The sequence below is a fragment of the Tachyglossus aculeatus genome, chromosome 1 (genome assembly GCF_015852505.1).
Source record: "Tachyglossus aculeatus isolate mTacAcu1 chromosome 1, mTacAcu1.pri, whole genome shotgun sequence".
NCBI lineage: Eukaryota > Metazoa > Chordata > Mammalia > Monotremata > Tachyglossidae > Tachyglossus > Tachyglossus aculeatus.
In genome coordinates, this window is record NC_052066.1 from 22591273 (window position 1) to 22609582 (window position 18310).

At 49.9% G+C, this 18310-nt stretch overlaps 1 protein-coding gene across 7 annotated transcripts in view; it reads right to left on the reverse strand.

Annotated features, from left to right (window-relative positions):
* ARMC8 (armadillo repeat containing 8) overlaps nt 1–12015 on the reverse strand; it is a 159125-nt gene extending 147110 nt beyond the window's left edge. For all 7 annotated transcript variants that reach the window (XM_038765421.1, XM_038765417.1, XM_038765496.1 and 4 more), the window contains exon 1: nt 11894–12015. In XM_038765421.1, coding sequence (XP_038621349.1) covers nt 11894–11938 — 45 coding nt within the window. In that variant the 5' untranslated portion in view covers nt 11939–12015. The remainder of the gene's footprint in view (nt 1–11893) is intronic.
* Nucleotides 12016–18310: the final 6295 nt, after the last annotated feature.

Here is an 18310-nt window from a genome sequence, read left to right on the forward strand (position 1 = left end):
CCCCAAGGTTCAGTGCTTGGTCCCCTTCTGTTCTCAATCTACACTCACTCCCTTGGTGACCTCATTCGCTCCCACGGCTTCAACTATCACCTCTACGCTGATGACACCCAGATCTACATCTCTGCCCCTGCTCTCTCCCCCTCCCTCCAGGCTCGCATCTCCTCCCTCCTTCAGGACATCTCCATCTGGATGTCTGCCCGCCACCTAAAACTCAACATGTCCAAGACTGAACTCCTTGTCTTCCCTCCCAAACCTTGTCCTCTCCCTGACTTTCCCATCTCTGTTGACGGCACTACCATCCTTCCCGTCTCACAAGCCCGCAACCTTGGTGTCATCCTCGACTCCGCTCTCTCATTCACCCCTCAAATCCAAGCAGTCCCCAAAACCCACCGGTCTCAGCTCTGCAACATTGCCAAGATCCGCCCTTTCTTCTCCATCCCAACCGCTACCCTGCTCGTTCAAGCTCTCATCCTATCCCGTCTGGACTACTGCATCAGCCTCCTCTATGATCTCCCATCCTCGTGTCTCTCTCCACTTCAATCCATACTTCATGCTGTTGCCCGGATTGTCTTTGTCCAGAAACGCTCTGGGCATGTTACTCCCCTCCTCAAAAATCTCCAGTGGCTACCAATCAATCTGCGCATCAGGCAGCAACTCCTCCCCCTGGGCTTCCAGGCTGTCCATCCCCTGGCCCCCTCCTCCCTCCCCTCCCTTCTGTCCTTCTCCAGCCCAGCCCGCACCCTCCGCTCCTCCGCCGCTAATCTCCTCACCGTTAGGCCTCGTTCTCGCCTGTCCCGCCGTCGACCCCCGGCCCACGTCCTCCCCCGGGCCCGGAATGCCCTCCCTCTGCCCATCCGCCAAGCTAGCTCTCTTCCTCCCTTCAAGGCCCCCTGCTCCTGGGAACGTTCTCCAACCTTGGCTTCACTGACTTTGCCATCACCTGATCATCATCATCATCATCATCAATCATATTTATTGAGCACTTACTGTGTGCAGAGCACTGTACTAAGCACTTGGGAAGTACAAATTGGCAACATATAGAGACAGTCCCTACCCAACAGTGGGCTCACAGTCTAAAAGGGGGTGTACCTGATTCTCCGGCTCACTCTCTGACCGTTCATTCTCAGTCTCCTTCGGTGGCTCCTCCTCTGCCTCCCACCCCCTAAGTGTGGGGGTCCCTCAAGGGTCAGTTCTGGGTCCCCTTCACACGTCCATCACACTCACTCCCTTGGAAACTCATTCGCTTCCACGGCTTCAATTACCACCTCTATGCAGATGATCTATCTATTCTATTTATTTTATTTTGTTAGTACGTTTGGTTTTGTCTCCCCCTTTTAGACTGTGAGCCCACTGTTGGGTAGGGACTGTCTCTATATGTTGCCAATTTGTACTTCCCAAGCGCTTACTACAGTGCTCTGCACACAGTAAGCCCTCAATAAATACGATTGATGATGATGATACCCAAGTCTACGTCTCCTCCCCTGAACTCTCTGTCCAGGCTCGTATCTCCTCTTCCCTTCTGGACATCTCTACTTGGATGTCCTCCCATCACCTCACACTTAACGCGTCCCAAACCGAGCTCCTTAACTTCCCTCCCAAACCCTGCCCTCTCCCAGACTTTCCCGTCACTGAAGACGGCACCACCCTCCTTCCCGTTTCACAAGCCCGTCCACTTGGTGTTATCCTCCCCCTTCTAGACTGTGAGCCCACTGTCGGGTAGGGACCGTCTCTACGTGTTGCCGACTTGTACTGCCCAAGCGCTTTGTACAGTGCTCTGCACACAGTAAGCGCTCAATAAATATGACTGAATGAATGAATGCATCCTTGACTCCTCTCTCTCATTCAAACCACATACTCAACCCATCACCAAATCCTGTCGCTCCCACCTTCACAACATCGCTAAAATCCATCTTTTCCTCTCCATCCAAACTGCTACCGTGGTAATGCAATCACTCATCCTGTCCCACCTAGATCAGCGTTTAGTACAGTGCCCGGCACATAGTAAGCACTTAAATACCGTAATTATTATCACTATTCTTCTTACTGCATCAACTCTCATTCAAACCACATACTCAACCCATCACCAAATCCTGTCACTCCCACCTTCACAACATCGCTAAAATCCATCTTTTCCTCTCCATCCAAACTGCTACCGTGGTAATGCAATCACTCATCCTATCCCACCTAGATCAGCGCTTAGTACAGTGCCTGGAACAGAGTAAGCACTTAAATACCATAATTATTATTACTGTATCAGCCTCCTTGCTGACCCCCCCAAGATCCTGCCTCTCTCCCCCCCTTCATTCCATACTCGTCCCACGGTGGGCTCACAGTCTTCATCCCCATTTTCCAGATGAGGTCACTGAGGCCCAGAGAAGTGAACAGACTTGCCCAAAGTCACACAGCTGACAAGTGGTGGAGCCAGGATTTGAACCTCTGACCTCGGACTCCAGCGCCCGGGCTCTTTTCCAGCGAGCCACGCTCCTTCTCTTCGGTGAAAGCGCTTGCCGGTGTTTGCGGCATTGGAAGGAAACCAATCCCACCATCCATTTTCCAAACACGAGTCCTCCAAAGTCGGGATAAAAATAAGTTCAGAGCTACCCGTTCGATTAAAAACCAAAATGTACAAAAAAGAAAATCGCTAGGTAATCCGACAGTCCTAGGATGGGCAGTCCTCTAGGCCAGAGGTTTTCTAAAACCTCTTTAAAAACGACTCCCTTCCCGTCTAAGGTTTCGCCGTGCCGCCGTCTCCAACCGCTCTTCTACACGGGTAGGGCCCGTCTCTATCTGTTGCCAACTTGGACTTCCCAAGCGCTTAGTACAGTGCTCTGCGCGCAGTAAGCGCTCAATAAAGACGACTGAACGAATGAATGAATGAATACTTCACTCCGCTGCCCGGACTGTCTTTCTACAGAAGCGGCGTGGCTCAGCGGGAAGAGCCCGGGCTTTGGAGTCAGAGGTCGTGGGTTCGAATCCCAGCTCCCCCCCATGTCTGCTGTGTGACCTTGGGCAAGTCACTTAACTTCTCTGAGCCTCCGTTCCCTCATCTGCAAAATGGGGATTAAGACTGGGAGCCCCACGTGGGACAACTTGATCACCTTGCATCCCCCCACCCCCGCGCTTAGAACAGTGCTCGGCACATAGTAAGCGCTTAACAAATGCCATAATTATTATTATTATTATTATTATTATTATTATTACAGAAACGTCCCGGACACGTCGCTCCCCTCCTCGAAAGTCTCCAGTGGGTTGCCTATCCACCTTTGTGCCTCACAAAAGCTTTTCACCATTGGCTTTAAAGCACTTCATCACCTTGCCTCCTCCTAACTGCTTAGAGAAGCAGCGTGGCTCAGTGGAAAAGAGCCCGGGCTTTGGAGTCAGAGGTCATGGGTTCGAATCCCAGCTCCCCCACATGTCTGCTGTGTGACCTTGGGCAAGTCACAACTTCTCTGAGCCTCCGTTACCTCATCTGTAAAATGAGGATGAAGACTGTGAGTCCCACGTGGGACAGCCTAATCACCTTGTATCTGCCCCAGATCTTAGAACAGTGCTTTGTACATAGTAAGCGCTTAATAAATACCATCATTATTATTATTATTATTATAACTCACCTCGCTTCTCTCCTACAAACCAGCCGGCACCCGGATTGTGCACACCCTTAGAAGTACTTGCCAATGAGACAAACCCTGAATTGCACCCAAAGTCTGTTACTAAATCTTTGAGGGTGAGGCCATCATTCCATTCTTTTTCATAATTTACGGTGAGACTCGCGGTTTATCTAAAATTATATCCAGTCAACTCTTAATTATTTTACAGTAAGAGAGGGGAGAAGGGATGCTAAGAATACCAAAACAGGTAAGGGGAATTTGCCCGCTGTTGGGTAGGGGCTGCCTCTATATTCATTCATTCAATTGTATTTATTGAGCGCTTCCTGTGTGCAGAGCACTGTACTAAGCGCTTGGGAAGTCCAAGTTGGCATCGTATAGAGCCGGTCCCTACCCAACAGTGGTCTCTGATCCAGCAAAGGTGCCCTCACCCCTCTTCCTCAATGATGAACCTCACCACAATGGTTCCTGAAAGGAGTTCTTATCAGGAACGACGGACAGACATTGGTGCCCGGAATTCCGGACTGCGGATCCTTGTGGAAGCGATGAATAATAACTGGTGGTATTCGTTAAGCGCTCACTACGTGCTGGGCACCGTACTAAGCGCTGGACAGTGGACTGGCAGCCTGCCCGGCACCGAGGCGGCTTTCTGGTTCCTATCAGGATTTTTTTTTATCCTATTCATTTTATTCAGTTAATACGTTTTGTTTCGTTGTCTGTCTCCCCCTTCTAGACTGTGAGCCCGCTGTTGGGTCGGGACCGTCTCTAGATGCTGCCGACTTGGACTTCCCAAGCGCTTAGTCCAGTGCTCTGCACGCAGTAAGCGCTCAATAAATACGATTGATTGATTGATTTGGTGCGGACCTTCTCACCGTGCCTCGATCTCACCTGTCCTGGCACCGACCCCAGGCCCAGGTCCTGCCTCTGGCCTGGAATTCCCTCCCTCCTCGTCCCCCTCTCCATCCCCCCCCATCTTACCTCCTTCCCTTCCCCACAGCACCTGTATATATGCATATATGTTTGCACATATTTATTACTCTATTTATTTATTTTACTTGTACATATCTATTCTATTCATTTTATTTTGTTAGTATGTTTGGTTTTGTCCTCTGTCTCCCCCTTTTAGACTGTGAGCCCACTGTTGGGTAGGGACTGTCTCTATATGTTGCCAATTTGTACTTCCCAAGCGCTTAGTACAGTGCTCTGCACATAGTAAGCGCTCAATAAATACGATTGATTGATTGATTGGTAGTTACTCCCCCGGACCTCAAAGCCTTACTGAAGGCCCATCTCCTCCAGGAGGCCTTCCCAGACTAAGCCCCCCCAACTTTCCTCTTTTCCCGCTCCCTTCCGCGTCGATCTGACTTACTCCCTTGGCTCTTCCCGCCTGTCCCAAAGGTGACCCTGGGGTACCGGCCATCAAACGCTACCTCGTCACCGCCTGATCCATCGGGCGAACTCGGAAGTGAGGGTGGGACGGTGTCCCAAACTGCCGGGTTGACAGCCCGAGCCGGGAATACGGAAGGTGTCCCTCGCCGCCGTGCCAATCAAATAGGTACGGAGGAGGGGGGCAGAGATTGGATAAACTGAGGCTGGAATGGCCTAGGAGCACAGGTGAGAAACCCCTGCGGCCTCTGGCCCTCTGCGCGGAGGATGGAGACTCGCGGCGGGCGGCGGGTGACCGAGTGAGGAGCCGTGCGACGGAGGGGAGAGCGAGGGTCCCATCTTTGCACATAGTAAGCGCTTAGTAAATGCCATTATTTATTACTCTATTTATTTTACTTGTACATATCTATTTTATTTTGTTAGTATGTTTGGTTTCGTTCTCTGTCTCCCCCTTTTAGACTGTGAGCCCACTGTTGGGTAGGGACTGTCTCTATATGTTGCCAATTTGTACTTCCCAAGCGCTCAGCACAGTGCTCTGCACACAGTAAGCACTCAATAAATACGACTGATGATTATCCCGCCGGACCGGAAGCCAGGCCCTTCGCCGTGGGTAGGGAACGCATGAAGGGGATTCCTCGCGAGTGGAAAATCCTCGTGGGTGGGAGCGGGTGTGTAACTCAAGCGGATTCCTCCCGAGTGGGAAGTGCACACGGGGGAGAGCTATGGGGGGGCCGCCCCACCGCGTACAAACGGCCAGGGAATTCCGCGTGGGCGGGATTTGGGGGTTCTGTCACGCACAGAACTTGTGGGGGTCTTCATCCACTTCAAGTTTCTCCTTCCACTCACTTCTCTGGCTTCCCTGCTCCCAGTGACCGGGCCACCAGCTTTAATAAGCAAGTTGCCACTATCAGGCGTGCGCTCCCTAAAAATCACCCCTGTTCCCCTCAGTTCCTCCCCAACTCTCCTATCGTTCCCCGCAGTATCTCTAAGAGGAGATCTCCTGCCTCTTCTCAAAATCCACCCGCTCCACATGAGCATCTGGCCCCATTCCTCTGCACCTTGGGTAGGGACTGCCTCTCTATGTTGCCAACTTGTACTTCCCAAGCGCTTAGTACAGTGCTCTGCACACAGTAAGTGCTCAATAAATACGACTGATTGATTGAAACTCTGACCTCCTCCCTCCTTCCCTCCCCTAACTGCCCTCTTCAACTGTTTGCTCTCCAACGGCTTCTTCCCCGGTGCTTTCTAGACCGTGAGCCCGCTGTTGGGTAGGGACTGTCTCTATATGTTGCCAATTTGTACTTCCCAAGCGCTCAGTACAGTGCTCCGCACACAGTAAGCGCTCAATAAATACGATTGAATGAATGAATGAAACATGCTCGCGTCTCCACTATCCTAAAAAACTCTCCCCTGACCCCGCGGCTCCCTCCAGTTATTGCCCTATCTCTCTCTTCCAACTTGTACTTCCCAAGCGCTCAGTACAGCGCTCTGCACACAGTAAGCGCTCAATAAATACGACTGATTGATTACCTTTCCTCTCCAAACTCCTTGAGGAAGTGATCTACACTCCCATCTCAAATTCCTCTCTTCCAATTCCCTCCTGGACCCCCTCCCACCTGGCTTCCGTCCCCTTCACTCCGCAGAAACCGCCCTTTCCAAGGTCACCGATGATCCCCTTTGAGGCTGTGAGCCCGCTGTTGGGTAGGGACCGTCTCTAGATGTTGCCGACTTGGACTTCCCAAGCGCTCAGTACAGTGCTCCGCACACAGTAAGCGCTCAATAAGTACGATTGAATGAATGAACGAATGCCAAATCCAACGACCTCTACTCCATCCTAATCCTCCTCCGCCTCTCAGCTGCCTTTGACGCTGGGGGCCACCCCCTTCTCCGGGAAACCTTATCCAACTGACTCCGTCCCCACCTGGCTATAAATAATACTAATGGCATTTATGAAGCGCTTACTATGTGCAAAGCACTGTTCGAAGCACTGGGGAGGTTACAAGGTGACCAGGTTGTCCCACAGGGGCTCACGGTCTTCCTCCCCATTTTGCAGATGAGGGAACTGAGGCCCAGAGAAGTGAAGTGACTTGCCCAAAGTCACACGGCTGACAGTTGGCGGAGCCGGGATTTGAACCCATGACCTCTGACTCCAAAGCCCGGGCTCTTTCCACTGAGCCACGCTGCTTCTCTATTAATTTATTAGTTTATTAATCAATCAATCATATTTATTGAGCGCTTACTGTGTGCAGAGCACTGGACTAAGCGCTTGGGAAGTCCAAGCTGGCAACATCTAGAGACGGTCCCTACCCAACAGTGGGCTCACAGTCTAGAAGGGGGAGACAGACCACAAAACAACACCCATCCTTCATTTAACACGGAACTTAAACATCACCCAAACTAAGTTGAAAGGAAAAGGGTAAAGAAGAAAAAGGAAGAGTGAAAGAGATCTGGATGAATGGATCTCTTCCTCTCTATCAATCAATCAATTGTATTTATTGAGCGCTTACTGTGTGCAGAGCACTGTACTAAGCGCTTGGGAAGTCCAAATTGGCAACATAGAGAGAAAGTCCCTACCCAACAGCGGGCTCACAATCTAGAAGGCGGCTGGCGGCGAATTTCTCTTTTGATTTCCGTCGCTCTGGATGAACGGATCTCTTCCCCTCAATCAATCGTATTTATTGAGCGCTTACTGTGTGCAGAGCACTGGACTAAGCGCTTGGGAAGTCCAAATTGGCAACATAGAGAGACGGTCCCTACCCAACAGTGGGCTCACAGTCTAGAGGGCAGCTGGCGGCGAATTTCTCTTTTGATTTCCGTCTTCTCACCTACTCAGCTGGCCTTACCCACTCCCTGGATTCTCAGCCCTTGTGAATGGGGTAAGAAGACTCCGCATGCAGTAAGCGCTCAATAAATCATCATCATCATCATCAATCGTATTTATTGAGCGCTTACTATGTGCAGAGCCCTGTACTAAGCGCTTGGGAAGTACAAATTGGCAACACATAGAGACAGTCCCTACCCAACAGTGGGCTCACAGTCTAAAAGGGGGAGACAGAGAACAAAACCAAACATACTAACAAAATAAAATAAATAGGATAGATATGTACAAGTAAAATAAATAAATAAATAAATAGAGTAATAAAATGTACAACCATATATACATATATACAGGTGCTGTGGGGAAGGGAAGGAGGTAAGATGGGGGGGGTGGAGAGGGGGACGAGGGGGAGAGGAAGGAAGGGGCTCAGTCTGGGAAGGCCTCCTGGAGGAGGTGAGCTCTCAGCAGGGCCTTGAAGGGAGGAAGAGAGCGAGCTTGGCGGAGGGGCAGAGGGAGGGCATTCCAGGCCCGGGGGAGGACGTGGGCCGGGGGTCGATGGCGGGACGGGCGAGAGCGAGGTACGGTGAGGAGATTAGCGGCGGAGGAGCGGAGGTTGCGGGCAGGGCTGGAGAAGGAGAGAAGGGAGGGGAGGTAGGAGGGGGCCAGGGGATGGACAGCCTGGAAGCCCAGGGGGAGGAGTTTCTGCCTGATGCGCAGATTGATCGGTAGCCATTGGAGGTTTTTGAGGAGGGGAGTAATATGCCCAGAGCGTTTCTGGACAAAGACAATCCGGGCAGCAGCATGAAGTATGGATTGAAGTGGAGAGAGACACGAGGATGGGAGATCAGAGAGAAGGCTGGTGCAGTAGTCCAGACGGGATAGGATGAGAGCCTGATAGGATGAAGACTGTGAGCCCCCTGTGAGACAACATTACTATCTTGCAACTCCCCCAGCGCTTGGAACAGTGCTTTGAACATGGTAAGTGCTTAATAAATGCCACCATTACTATTATTATTCTCTGGGCCTCGGTTCCCTCATCTGTAAAAGGGGGGATTAAGACTGTGAGCCCCCCGTGGGACAACCTGATCACCTTGTAACCTCCCCAGCGCTTGGAACAGTGCTTTGCACATAGTAAGCGCTTAATAAATGCCATCATAAATGCTATCATTATTATTGTTATTCTCTGGGCCTCAGTTACCTCATCTGTAAAACGGGGATGAAGCCTGTGAGCCCCCCGTGGGACAATCTGATCACGTTGTAACCTCCCCAGCGCTTGGAACAGCGCTTTGCACATAGTAAGCGCTTAATAAATGCCATCATAAATGCTATCATTATTATTGTTATTCTCTGGGCCTCAGTTACCTCATCTGCAAAATGGGGATGAAGCCTGTGAGCCCCCCGTGGGACAACCTGATTACCTTGTAACCTCCCCAGCACTTGGAACAGTGCTTTGCACATAGTAAGTGCTTAATAAATGCCATCATAAATGCCATCATTATGATTGGTATTCTCTGGGCCTCAGTTACCTCATCTGTAAAATGGGGATGAAGCCTGTGAGCCCTCCATGGGACAACCTGATTACCTTGTAACCTCCCCAGCGCTTGGAACAGTGCTTTGCACATAGTAAGCGCTTAATAAATGCCATCATAAATGCCATCATTATGATTGTTATTCTCTGGGCCTCAGTTACCTCATCTGTAAAATGGGGATGAAGCCTGTGAGCCCTCCGTGGGACAAACTGATTACCTTGTAACCTCCCCAGCGCTTGGAATAGTGCTTTGGACATAGTAAGCGCTTAATAAATGCCATCATCATTATTATTATTATTATTATGGGGGGAGAAGGAGATGATAACAGTGATAATAACAATAACAACAATAATAAGGATAACAAGAATAATGATAATAACAATAATAATAGTGATAATAATGGTATGTGTTTTAGGGTTTCACAGAGAAGCACAGTGGCTACAGAGAAGCAGAGTGGCTCAGTGGAAACAGCCCGGGCTTTGGAGTCAGAGGTCATGGGTTCAGATCCCGGGTCTGCCAATTGTCAGCTGTGTGACTTTGGGCAAGTCACTTCACTTCTCTGGGCCTCAGTGACCTCATCTGTAAAATGGGGATGAAGACTGGGAGCCCCCCGTGGGACAACCTGATCACCTTGGAACCTCCCCAGCGCTAAGAACACTGTTCTGCACATAGTAAGCGCTTAATAAATGCCATCATCATCATTATTATTATGGGGGAGGGGGAGATGATAGTAATAATAATAATAATGGGTAATAATAATAATGATAACAATAATAATAATAACAATAATGGTGTGTGCTTTAGGGTTTCACAGAGAAGCAGCGTGGCTCAGTGGAAAGAGCCCAGGCTTTGGAGTCAGAGGTCATGGGTTCAAATCCCGGCTCCTCCAATTGTCAGCTGGGTGACTTTGGGCAAGTCACTTAACTTCTCTGTGCCTCAGGGACCTCATCTGTAAAATGGGGATGAAGACTGTGAACCCCACGGGGGACAACCTGATCACCCTGCAACCTCCCCAGCAGTTAGAAGAGTGCTTTGCACCTAGTAAACACTTAATAAATGCCATTATTATTATTATTATTGATATTATGGGAGAGAAAGGGAGAGAAGCAGTGTGGCTCAGTGGAAAAGAGCCCGGGCTTTGGAGTCAGAAGTCGTGGGTTCAAATCCCGACTTCGCCAACTGTCAGCTGTGTGACTTTGGGCAAGTCACTTCACTTCTCTGGGCCTCAGTTACCTCATCTGGAAAATGGGGATGAAGACTGTGAGCCCCCCGTGGGACAACCTGATCACCTTGTAACCTCCCCAGCGCCTACAACAGTGCTTTCCACGGAGTAAGCGCTTAGTAAATGCCATCATTATTATTATTATTATTATGGGAGGCAAAGGGAGAGAAGCAGCGTGGCTTAGTGGAAAGAGCCCGGGCTTTGGAGTCAGAGGTCATGGGTTCAAATCCCGGCTCCGCCAACTGTCAGCTGTATGACTTTGGGCATCTCACTTCACTTCTCTGTGCCTCAGTTCCTTCATCTGTAAAATGGGGATGAAGACTGTGAGCCCCATGGGGGACAACCTGATCACCTTGTAACCTCTCCAGTGCTTAGAACAGTGCTTTGCATGGAGTAAATGCTTAGTAAATGCTATTATTATTATTATTATTTTTAGTAGTAGTATGGGAGGGAAAGGGAGAGAAGCAGCGTGGCTCAGTGGAAAAAGCCCGGGCTTTGGAGTCAGAGGTCATGGGTTCAAATCCCTGCTTCGCCAACTGTCAGCTGTGTGACTTGGGGCAAGTCACTTCACTTCTCTGGGCCTCAGTTCCCTCATCTGTAAAATGGGGATGAAGACTGTGAGCCCCATGGGGGACAACCTGGTCACCTTGTAACCTCCCCAGCGCTTAGAACAGTGCTTTGCACATAGTAAGCGCTTAATAAATGCCATTATTATTATTATTATGGGAGGGAAAAGGAGAGAAGCAGCGTGGCTCAGTGGCAAAGAGCCCGGGCTTTGGAGTCAGAGGTCATGGGTTCAAATCCCGGCTCCGCCAACTGTCTGCTGTGTGACTTTGGGCAAGTCACTTGACTTCTCTGGGCCTCAGCTGCCTCATCTGGAAAATGGGGATGAAGACTGTGAGCCCCACGGGGGACAACCTGGTCACCTTGTAACCTCCCCAGCGCTTAGAACAGTGCTTCGCACATAGTAAGCGCTTAATAAATGCTGTCATTATTATTATGGGAGGGAAAGGGAGAGAAGCAGCGTGGCTCAGTGGAAAAAGCCCCGGCTTTGGAGTCAGAGGTCATGGGTTCAAATCCCGGCTCCACCAACTGTCAGCTGGGTGACTTTGGGCAAGTCACTTCACTTCTCTGGGCCTCACTTCCCTCATCTGTGAAATGGGGATGAAGACGGTGAGCCCCCCGTGGGACAACCTGATCACCTTGGAACCTCCCCAGCGCTTAGAACAGTGCTCTGCACGTAGTAAGCGCTGAATAAAAGCCATTATTATTATTACGGTTAGTGGCCGGGCAGTGTTGTAGACGCCTCAGGCGTTCCGGGTTCGGGACTCACCGAGAGGACGCTCATGCGGATGGGGGCGTCCAGCAGGCAGGCCATCTTCGTCCTCCCCGTCGGGGCGGCGCACGGACACACCTTTCGCGCCCGCACTTTCGCGCCGCGCCCCGGGGCGAATCGGCCGACGCCGAACCGAGACTAGCTCCGGCGACAACGGCCGGGCGGGGGGCGCGCGTGCGCAGAAGAGGGCGGCGGGGCGGGGTGGGGGGGGAGGCGCGTGCGCAGGACACGGCAGGGGAGGGGAGGGGGCGTGCGCAGAAGCGGGCAGGGGCTGCGCGTGCGCGCCACCGGCCAGTAGCTGCGCCTGCGCAGAACCGCGGAAGGGGAGGGGCGTGCGCGGCACCGGGCAGGGGATGCGCGTGCGCAGAACAGAGCTGGGGAGGGGAGGGGGGCGTGTGCGGAACCGCGGAGCGGGAGAGGCGTGCGCGACACCGGCCAGGAGCTGCGCGTGCGCATATGCGGGCGGCGGGGGGAGGCGCGTGCGCAGAGCAGGGGAGGGGAGGGGGCGTGCGCAGAACCTGGCAGGAGCTCCGCATGCGCATAAGCGGGAGGCGGGGAGAGGCGCGTACGAAGAACAGGGGAGAGGGAAGGGGCGTGCGCAGAAGAGGGTCGGGGTTGCGCGTGCACAGCACCGCGTTGGTGGGGGGTGGAGGCGCGTGCGCGGCACCGGGCAGGAGCTGCGCGTGCGCATATGCGGGCGGCGGGGGGAGGCGCGTGCGCAGAACGGGAGGGGAGGGGGCGTACGCAGAACCTGGCAGGAGCTCCGCCTGCGCATAAGCGGGAGGCGGGGCGAGGCGCGTAGGCAGAACAGGGGAGGGGGGAAAGGGGCGTGCGCAGAAGAGGGTCGGGGCTGCGCGTGCGCAGAACCGCGTAGGGGGAGGGGCGTGCGCAGAACCGAGCGGGGGGGGGGGGGGGCGTGGAGGCGGGGGGAAGCGCGTGCGCAGAACCGAGCCGGGGGTTTGGGGGGAACGTGCGCAGAACCGGGCAGGGGTTGCGCGTGCGCGGCACCGGGGGGCGGGAGAAGCGCATGCGCAGAGCAGGGGCGGGGTGGGGGCGTGCGCAGAGCAGGGCAGGAGCGGCGCTTGCGCAGAAGCGGGCGGCGGGGGGAGGCGCGTGCGCAGAACAGAGCAGGGGAGGGGCAGTGTGCAGAATCGGGCAGGGGCTGCGCGTGCGCAGAACCGCGTAGGGCGACGGGCGTGCGCAGAAGCGCGTGGTCGGGGGGGCGTGCGTGCGAGGCACCGGGCAGGAGCTGCGCGTGCGCAGAAGCGGGCGGAGGGAGAGGCGCGTGCGCAGAACACAGCAGGGGCGGGGAGGGGGCGTGCGCAGAACAGGGCAGGAGCTGCGCGTGCGCAGCGGCGGGGGGGAGGCGCGTGCGCAGAATCGGGCATGGGCCGCGCGTGCGCAGAATCGCGTAGGGGGAGGGGCGTGTGCGGCACCGGGCAGGAGCTGCGCGTGCGCAGTAGGGGGCGAAGCGGCCCCCAACGCGACTGCGCCTGCGCCTTGGCCTTGCCGCCTGGGCCTCGTGTCCGACCTTGGCGCCATGAGGCGGGCTTCGCCCCTCCTCACTGTACCAAGACTTTGACTAGAACTAATAATAAAAATAATAGGAATAATAATAGGAATAAAAATAATGATGGTATTTGTTAGGAGTTGGGATAAATACAAGGTGATCGGGTTGTCCCCCGTGGGGCTCACAGTCCTCATCCCCATTTGACGGATGAGGGAACTGAGGCCCGGAGGGAGATTCGTTCTTTCAGTCATCCATTCATTCGTTCAATAATAATGATTCATTCATTCATTCATTCAATCGTATTTATTGAGCGCTTAGTATGTGCAGAGCACTGTACTAAGCGCTTGGGAAGTACCAAGTTGGCGACATATAGAGACGGTCCCTACCCAACAGTGGGCTCACAGTCTAGAAGGGGGAGACAGACAACAAAACAAAACATATTAACAAAATTAAATAAATAGGATATGTACAAGTAAAATAAATAGAGTAATAAATATGTACAAACACATATACATATGTATATGTTTGTACATATTTATTACTCTATTTTACTTGTACATATCCTATTTAATTTTGTTAATATGTTTTGTTGTGTATGTGTACAACAAAATTAAATAAATAGGATATGTACAAGTAAAATAAATAGAGTAATAAATATGTACAAACACATATACATATGTATATGTTTGTACATATTTATTACTCTATTTTACTTGTACATATCCTATTTATTTAATTTTGTTAATATGTTTTGTTTTGTTATGTATATGTTTGTACATATTTATTACTCTATTTATTTTACTTGTACATATCTATTCCATTTATTTCATTTTGTTAGTATGTTTGGTTTTGTTCTCTGTCTCCCCCTATTAGACTGTGAGCCCACTGTTGGGTAGGGACTGTCTCTATATGTTGCCAATTTGTACTTCCCAAGCGCTTAGTACAGTGCTCTGCACATAGTAAGCGCTCAATAAGTACGATTGATGATGATGATGATGATGATGATAGACATATATATAGGTGCTGTGGGGAAGGGAAGGAGGTAAGGCGGGGGATGGAGAGGGGGAGGAAGGGGAGTCATTCATTCATTCAATCATTTATTGAGCGCTTACTATGGCATCTATTAAGCGCTTACTATGTGCAAAGCACTGTTATAAGCATATTTATTGGGAGCTGACCATTCATTCATTCATTCAATCGTATTTATTGAGCGCTTACTGTGTGCAGACCACTGGACTAAGCGCTTGGGAAGCCCAAGTTGGCAACATCTAGAAACGGTCCCTCCCCAACAGCGGGCTCACAGTCTAAAAGGGGGAGACGGAGAACAAAACCAAACATATTGACAAAATAAAATGAATAGAATAGATACGTACAAGTAAAATAGAGTAATAAATACGTACAAACATATATACATTCATGCATTCAATCATTTTGAGCGCTTACTGTGTGCAGAGCACTGTACGAAGCGCTTGGGAAGCCCAAGTTGGCAACATCTAGAGACAGTCCCTACCCAACAGCGGGCTCACAGTCTAGAAGGGGGAGACAGAGAACAAAACAAAGCATATTGACAAAATAAAATAAATAGAATAAACATGTACAAGTAAAATAAATAGAGTAATAAATACGTACAAACATATATTCATTCATTCATTCAATCGTTTTGAGCGCTTACTGTGTGCAGAGCACTGTACTAAGCACTTGGGAAGTACAAGTTGGCAACATCTACAGACGGTCCCTACCCAACAGCGGGCTCACAGTCTCGAAGGGGGAGACAGACAACAAAACAAAACATATTAATAAAATAAATAGAATGAATATGTACAAATAAATAGAGTATACAAACATATATACGTATATACAGGTGCTGTGGGGAGGGGAAGGAGGTAACGCGTGGGGGGATGGGGAGGTGGGAGAAGAGGGAGAGGAAGGAGAGGGCTAAGTCTGGGAGCCCTCACTGTATCAAGACTCTGACTAGAATTAATAATAATAATGATGATGATAATAGTAATAAAAATAATGAAGGTATTTGTTAAGCGCTGGGGTAGATACAAGGTGATCAGGTTGTCCCACGTGGGGCTCACAGTCTTCATCCCCATTTGACAGATGAGGGAACTGAGGTCCGGAGGGAGATTCATTCATTCATTCATCCATTCATTCGTTCAATCATATTAATAATGATGGCATTTATTAAGCGCTTACTATGTGCAAAACACTGTTCTAATCATATTTATTCCATATTTATATATTCCAATGGTATTGACGCCTGTCTACTTGTTCTGTTTTATTGTCTGTCTCCCTCTTCTAGTCTGTGAGCCTGTTGTTGGGTAGGGACCGTCTCTAAATGTTGCCGACTTGTACTTCCCAAGCGCTTAGTACAGTGCTCTGCACATGGTAAGCGCTCAGTAAATACGATTCAATGAATGAATGAATAAATATTTATTGAGCGCTGACTATGTTTTGTTTTGTTGTCTGTCTCCCCCTTCTAGACTGTGAGCCCGCTGTTGGTTAGGGACCGTCTCTAGATGTTGCCAACTTGGACTTCCCAAGCGCTTAGTACAGTGCTCTGCACACAGCGCTAGTAAATATGATTGAATGAATGAATGTGCAGAGCACTGTACTAAGCGCTTGGGAAAGTACAATTCAGCAACATTCATTCATTCATTCAATCAATCATATTTATTGAGCGCTTACTTTGTGCAGAGCACTGTACTAAGCGATTGGAAAGTACAAGTTGGCAACATCTAGAGACGGTCCCTACCCAACAGCGGGTCCACAATCTAGAAGGGGGAGACAGACAACAAAACAAAACGTAGTAACAAAATAGAATAAATATGTACAAGTAAAATAAATAAATGGAATAATAAAGAGAAGGAGCGTGGCTCAGTGGAAATGAGCAAGACCTTTGGAATCAGAGGTCATGAGTTCAAATCCCGGCTCCTCCAATTGTCAGATGGGTGACTTTGGGCAAGTCACTTCACTTCTCTGTGCCTCAGTTACCTCATCTGTAAAATGGGGATTGAGACTGTGAGCCCCCCGTGGGACAACGTGATCACCTTGTAACCTCCCCAGTGCTTAGAAAAGTGCTTTGCACATAGTAAGCGCTTAATAAATGTCATTATTATTATTATTATTATTATTATTATGTACAAACATACATACATATGTGCAGGTGATGTGGGGAGGGGAAGGAGGTAAGATGGAGGGGGTGGGGAGGGGGGGATACGGTCCCTACCCAACAATGGGCTCACCAGTCTAGGAGGGGGAAGACAGACAACAAAACAGAACAAGTAGACAGGTGTCAATACCATCGGAATAAATAGAATTATAGCTCGATACACATCATTAATAAAATAAATGGAGTGGACCGAACTCTTGTAGAGAAATGTTGGGGACAGCAGAGGGAAGTAAAGCTTGGAGAAGAGAGAGGCAGAAGGCGAATCAATCAATCAAAGAGGCGAAGAGGTCAGACAGGAAGTTGCAGGAGTGAAGATAATAATAATAATAATAATGGCATTTATTAAGCGCTTACTATGTGCAAAGCACTGTTCTATGCACTGGGGAGGTTACAAGGTGATCAGGTTGTCCCACGGGGGGGGCTCACAGTCTTAATCCCCATTTTACCGATGAGGGAACTGAGGCCCAGAGAAGCGAAGTGACTTGCCCAAAGATCAGCGCTTAGAGCAGTGTTCAGCGCTCTGAACAGTGCCATCACTATTATTATAATAATGCCATCATTATTTTTATGGGATAGGATAAGCACTTGAATCAGCATAATAGCACTTTAGATGGAGAGGAAGGGGATTTTACCAGTTTTCTAAGGGTAGAACAGACATGAATTGGAGGTGGATTGAATATTAAGGTTACATGAGCGAGATAATAATTAATAATAATGATGATGATGATGGTATTTGTTAAGCGCTTACTAGGTGCCAAACACCGTTCTAAGCGCTGGGTAGATACAAGGTGATCAGGTTGTCCCCCGTGGGGCTCCCAGTCTTCATCCCCATTTGACAGATGAGGGAACTGAGGTCCAGAGAAGTGAAGTGACTTGCCCAAAGTCACACAGTGGACAAGTGGCAGAGTCAGGATTAGATCCCATGACCTCTGACTCCCAAGCCCGGGCTCTTTTCCACTGATTAAGGATATCGCCAAGGTTGTGAGCCTCACGTGGGACAACCTGATCACCTTGTAACCTCCCCAGCGCTTAGAACAGTGCTTTGCACGTAGTAAGCACTTAATAAATGCCATCATTATTATTATACTTTCCCAAGCGCTTAGTACAGTACTCTGCATTCATTCATTCATTCATTCAATCATATTTATTGAGCGCTTACCTGTGTGCAGAGCACTGTACTAAGCGCTTGGGAAGTACAAATTGGCAACATATAGAGATGGTCAATCAATCAATCAATCAATCGTATTTATTGAGCGCTTACTGTTTGCAGAGCACTGTACTAAGCGCTTGGGAAGTCCTAGTTGGCAACATAGAGAGACGGTCCCTACCCAACAGTGGGCTCACAGTCTAGAAGGGGGACTGAGAGACAGAGAGAGTGGTGGTGTTGTCTACAGCGATGGGAAAGGTATGGGGAGGACAGGATTTGGTGGGAAGATGAGGAGTTCTGTTTTGGACACGTTAACGTTCAAAGTGTCGGCCGGGCATCCAAGGAGAAGGAAATGTGAGAATGTAGGGACTGAGGAATCAATCAATCAATCAATCATATTTATTGAGCGCTTACTGTGTGCAGAGCACTGTACTAAGCACTTGGGAAGTCCAAGTTGGCAACATATAGAGACGGTCCCTACCCAACAGTGGGAGACAGAGAACAAAACCAAACATATTAACAAAATAAAATAAATAGAATAGATATGTACAAGTAAAATAAATAAATAGAGTAATAAATATG